This window comes from Sceloporus undulatus, chromosome 1 (genome assembly GCF_019175285.1).
Source record: "Sceloporus undulatus isolate JIND9_A2432 ecotype Alabama chromosome 1, SceUnd_v1.1, whole genome shotgun sequence".
NCBI lineage: Eukaryota > Metazoa > Chordata > Lepidosauria > Squamata > Phrynosomatidae > Sceloporus > Sceloporus undulatus.
In genome coordinates, this window is record NC_056522.1 from 324,170,827 (window position 1) to 324,176,826 (window position 6,000).

The following is a 6,000-nucleotide window of genomic DNA, read 5'->3' on the forward strand; positions in this document are numbered from 1 at the left end:
AAGCACACATTTCATTAGCCATTCTGATATCCCCCTCCACAGCTAAGCCCCCGAAAACAACAGCGGTTCAAATCACAGAAAAAGCTCCAAGAAGGGAAATGTGCTGACCACCCTGGGTACTGATTTTTCAGATTACACTAGAATTTCATGAACTCTGGAAATGTGAACAGAGAAACATGGTAGATTGATGACATTAGAAAAACAAAAATGTTTGCTAAAGAAGCATTTTTATAAGACAACACTAGACGTGATCCCAGTAAAATGAACAGAATCAGGGATGGAGCATCAGCAACAAAACAGAAATTGACTGAAATACTTGGTCCTAAGCATATATATATATATATATATATATATATATAGAGAGAGAGAGAGAGAGAGAGAGAGAGAGAGAGAGACATAAGTACTGTATACTATTGTTTGCTCTAAAACTGAAAGGTCTCTCTTTAATAGCTCGCATGGGTAAAATACACTCTACACTCTCATTTTGACTATTGGCACATCCCAATATAGTATTGCTGTGGTCTCTTTGCAGTGTGTGTCCAGCTATAATAGGACCTGTTAGTAGGTGTAACATTTCAGACACAAAAGCAAATCAGCTTTGTTAAGACCACCAAGGGATTTATACCTGTGCACCTTTGCCAGCACTTCTGCCAGTAGCAGAAAGAGAAAAACAATGTGGTGTCCCAAATGTGGAAAAAAGGGAAGGATGTAGTACCCATTCATGAATGCCCTACATGTAGCTCATTATGTCTGCTAATCTTTTTTTTTTTTTTTTTGCCTGCTACATGTAGAGCTTCAAGCAAGAGTTCCTGCCTGCATGACAGTAGCCACCAAAATAGGATGATTTTTCAGAACTATAGATCAAGACATGCTGCCCTGGTGAGGTTTGTATTGTCTGCAGCCAGGTCAGTTGAAGATGTGCAGGTACTGGAGTAGGAGCTGAAAGCTGTAATGTGCTGGATGATGGCACAATGAGAAGCTGAATTGCAGTAAAATAGAAGCTTTACGGATTAGTGGTTCTCAGGTCAGGGAATTGGATAAACTATCTATCCTGGATAAGTGACTCTCATACAATATGTACAGTCCCTACCATGGATGCCAAGAGACCCAGAAGTCTCTGTACAGCCACTGTCATGATTGAGGAGCTTTCTCTTATGTCTCACATAAAAGTGGCAATTCCCTTTACTTTGTCATCTGGCAGTCGAACCATGGCTAATATGTAACTGATCTTTGCCCCAACAAACTGAATGTCCTAAGTCAAACAGGTAAAAGGGTAAGCATGATCTGATGCTGAAAGAAAGTTTCTGATGATACCACCAGTGCAGAACTGCAGCAGCATACCTGCAGTAAACAATGCAATAAAGCTTGATGTAGGAAAGAATGAAATTCTAGTCTGGATAATCCTACAGCAGCTTACTTACAATAGGCAAGTAAACAGCTGCTTCCATAATTCATAAGTATGTAAGAAGAACAAAACAGAAAGAAAGAGGAAAGTAGATCACCCTAACAAGCTGAAAAACCCCAGATCTCTGAGTATTGCTACCAAAATGTAAATCATAAGAAAAGTGGAAGCTGTTAAAAGAAAGAAAAATCATACTGGGATGTATTTTGAAAAAAGCTTTCACATGGTCTCTAGAAGAATCAAAATGTTTTTGTTTACTTATGCATGGTTTCCCTGACTTGATTGTTTCATTCCACATGTGAACAATATTAATTTTGAATAAAAACTTTACTGAAATATGTTGAACTGCATCTCTATTCTTTGCATGTTATTTCTGCCTCTAGTACCAAAGTTTTTGTTCTAGAAGTAAAGCCCAGGAACACATCTACTTTGTTAATAAGGAGATTATTACACTGTCCCTTCCTCCCAAGCCAGACATGGGGTGTAAACCATAACAGGTGAATTTTATGACATACTTCCATGCCCAAGCAGGAGGCATCCTGTACCCGATTCATTGCAAGGTTTGGGAGATGCCCAGATTGGGTATAGGCATGCCCAGATCAGATATGACATGCCTCCTGCCTGGACATGGAGGTGTGTGATAAAATCAGCGTACAGTGGTGCCTCGGGTTACGAAATTAATTCGTTCCGCCGCCGCTTTCGTAACCCGAAAAGCCTTCGTAAGCCGAATTGCCATAGGCGCTAATGGGGAAAAGCCGCGTTTCGTGCGAAAAAGCCGGAAAAAGCACCAAAAATTTTCTTCGTATCCCGAAAAAACATTCGTAACCCGGAACAATGATTTCCTATGGGATTTTTTCGTATCCCGAAAATTTCGTAACCTGGGTATTTCGTATCCCGAGGTACCACTGTATTATAGTTTACATCCTATGTCTAGCACAGGAGGAAAGGGATGTGTTATAATCTCCACAGATATAGCTGTACTCATGAACCCTAACAAACCTCATGTCACATGGTAATATGTAATCCCTCCAACATCCCACCTGCTAGGAAAGGCCTTCTTACAACCATTATTATAGACACCATATTTTAAGTTTTTGAAGGGTCTGTTCCTTTTCCTCACCATACAAAGACAGAGAAATAGAAAGACAGAGAAACAGAAAGAAAGAAATTAGCTGCTTTACCTGCTCTTGAGGAGGAGAGCGAAATTCTTTGGTCTTCCTGGCAGTTAAAGCAGCAGACATATTCAAGGCTTGCATTAGTTCATTGTATCTGTATTTTTGATTATACTGCAGCTTTGAAACATAAGTATCTGCGAAAGATACAATGGCTTCCACTCTGTGTTTCAGCTCACAGTCGCAGAAATAATTTAGCAGCTCGCACATCTAGCATGAATTTAAAAGATGCATTATATCATTTATGAACTTGCCTAATATAATTAGTAAGTTAAAGAACTTGAGTAGAGGGTTGTGGGGTTTCCCCCCCCTTCCTTACATTGTTCCCTGTGGAAATTTTGTGGTCAATGATAATAAGAGCAGGTTCGACCCAAAAGTGCTCATTAACATTTTGTACTAGAAAGGACTGATTTTGCAAGTGCTCAAATTAGAGCACTGTGTGAAAATAACGCAACTAAATAATGTAACTAAAACCCTTTTGCTGCAGCTCATGTAAACTTTTGCAGAAGCATAAGAATTTCTACAGAACCTACCTGTATAATCATTGTGTTAACTCCTAGGCAAGCATTCACACAATCATCACACAATTGCACTAACTGCAATATTCCTGTTGTTCACAGTTGTTTGACTAAAACCAATGTTGCTTTTTTGTCTACTAACTTATCTGTGATAACTGCAAAATGGAACAAAATTATTGTAGATATATGCAATAGATTATGAATAAAGTTCTTTTCTACATGTTTGTGTGCTCCCATTCTGTCTTCAGTATGCATTCCAAGTGTTAATCAGTGGCATCACTAGGGGTGTGTGGTGATTTGGCCTGCACTGGGTGACACCCCAGAAGGTGACAACCAGTCAGATCCCCCATGCCATCCCCCATGCTCCATCTCTCGTGTGTGCCCTGTCCCCTGCACTCACTGCTCTGTTCCCCATGCTCTGTCCCCTGTGTTTTTCTCCCACACTCCACCTCTACATGCCTTTCCCATGCATGCTCCATCCTCCTCATGCCATTCTGTCCTTTTCTTCATTGGAAAAAGGACAGGCTGGCACAGGGAAAGTGCATGGTGTCCCTCCAAGCCCCGTCCCCTGCACTGGGTGACATCTGGTGTGGGAATGCCATTGATGTTAATCACATGTATCAAGAACATGTGATGTAGTATTTTACAAGTCCTGCCTTTTCTAAAACAGCAGGAAAAAAGATACAGTGAAACTAATAAGAAATACTAATAAGAAAAATGGGGAAATGAAAATAAAATTTTCTCAAGAATCCTGGGGATCAGGTTCTTTGTGGAAGTAACTGGAAAATAAATTTGTTTCAGTAATATTAAAACATCTCTGCATTTACTTTAAGATTGTTACCTGGAGTTTAACAGATTCCGGCAATCTTGTTTGCAGCAAGCCTTTTACTGGAGTTTTTGTTTCCTTTATTGCCTTTTCTCCAGCCTCTACAGCTTTTTCTTCAATTTGTGTAATATCTTCTTTCTCTGTTTTCTCCAGTGCTTCTTCCTTGGGCTCACCAAACACACATGGATCGATGAGGAGTAAAATCTGTTTAACATCATGATCACCAAAAACTCCCATTATGAGCAAAGTTCCTATAAGTTTAAGTACAGGAACAAACTGGAACTCAACTTTCCCGCCCACAGGATCTCGTATGTGAACTCCACTACAGTAAACTGCTTCTGTTAGCATGCTTATGGCCTTGGATTTAAGTATATCAAGTGGTATTTCTGGACTAGGCTTCTGATGATCCTCATGAGACAAAATGAAACAAGGGGTAGAGAACTTAAAATCTGGTTTCAAGCAGGTGCTAAGCCCAACTCCAGGCAAGCCATGTCTCTTTGATTCATCTGGAAATAATTTGATTTTTCTAGTTTCATCTGTAATGGGAATTATAAATTCATTGTTCATCATTAGTTTAGCCTCCTTGGAGTACTCTAAATGAATACTGATCAACAAGTCATAAAATCCAGAACGTAACAACCCAGGCAAGTATTGATTATCTATTGTATAAAATAACTGGGAAACATCCACATGGCTGCAAAGTGCATAAGCTACTCTGTTGTTTCCCAATGCACAAACGGAACTATATAGTTTTAATGTATGGTAGTGAAACCTCATCAGATCTTCTTGTTCACATAGCTCCAAAATATCAATACACCTAAAATGAGAAAAAAAGAAAAGAAAACACAAACAGATTACTCATCAAGATCAATTTATTAGGTGTACAACGGGATCTTGTAGAACCTTTGAAACTAACTGAACAAAGTTGTACCTTGAGTTTCCATAGACTTGGTCTACTTCCTCAGATGGCAAGACTACAAAAGCTTGTGCTACAACAGCTTTTGCTCAGTTAGTCTCTAAGTTGCTACAAGGTCCCTTTGCGTAGTGATACACCAGACTAACACACCTATGCCTCTGGATTCATTAGGCATTTTGTGAGAAAGAAAGGAGAATGAATAGCAAAATACAGATCCATTTAGTGCTTGTGAGGCAATATGCATATTGAAACTTTAGATAAAATTTCACACACTGAAATAAACAAAACACTCTATAATTATCTAAAACATGTGATCTTAACCAACAGCTTTTAACAAGATTTTTTTAAAAAGAAAGTAAAGGTACATTGAAGGAAAAGAGATGTATACTACATTAGAGAATAGATTACAAAATAATATATGTGCTAATTGAATTACAACACTTGGAAAAGTATTGATTCACTGCAAGCCCTGGATTAAGGCAAGGAGGAAGGGGAAGTTAAGAAAAATATTAAATCTATGTAGTTAAATAAAATGCATTCTATGTCTCTCCGTCCAGCCAACAACAACAATAATATCAGCTGTTACAACACCTCTCACAGTATACCTCTGTATTTCCCAAAGTGTATCTTTTCAGATCTATAATTTAATATTTTGTAATGTAAGATGAAAGATAATTACTAAGTTCTAGATCCCTTCCAAGAATTATGACTGAAATAGCCTTTTACTAATTTACAGAAGTTGCACTGTAGCCTATATATTAAAATGGTATACAAAACATCTACGGAGTATGCGTTTTGAGGGCTGTACTAAATTAAAGGATGAAAAGTTATTGATTTTGCATCAATATAACAGAAGTAAAGAGTTTGCCTTTTGGGTGTAGGCTAATAGACACTTCAAACAGTTTGACAAAGTAGTGCATTTACAATTTAGATGTGAATTTTCCTTCCCCTGTCATAAAGCATTTGCTACTTAAGTTACATTACAGTCCTGCTGAAGTTGCTTCCAAATGAAGGCCTGTTACAGACAGCCAAAATAAAGCTGCTTCGAGACACAGTGGTGGTATGGTGTTTCAATGATGCACGTGTCCTAAGAGTCCAGAAGTCGCACCAAAGCCACATTCCAGCCCTAAGGACTGGAGCGTGGCTTTGGTGCGACTTCTGGACTC

The 6,000-nt window shown here is 38.7% G+C and overlaps 1 protein-coding gene across 1 annotated transcript in view; it reads right to left on the reverse strand.

Annotated features, from left to right (window-relative positions):
- RYR3 (ryanodine receptor 3) overlaps positions 1–6,000 on the reverse strand; it is a 423,771-nt gene that overhangs the window by 239,298 nt on the left and 178,473 nt on the right. The window contains 2 exon segments of the mRNA XM_042477733.1: positions 2,584–2,784; positions 3,934–4,735. Of these exon segments, the coding sequence (XP_042333667.1) occupies positions 2,584–2,784; positions 3,934–4,735 (1,003 nt within the window).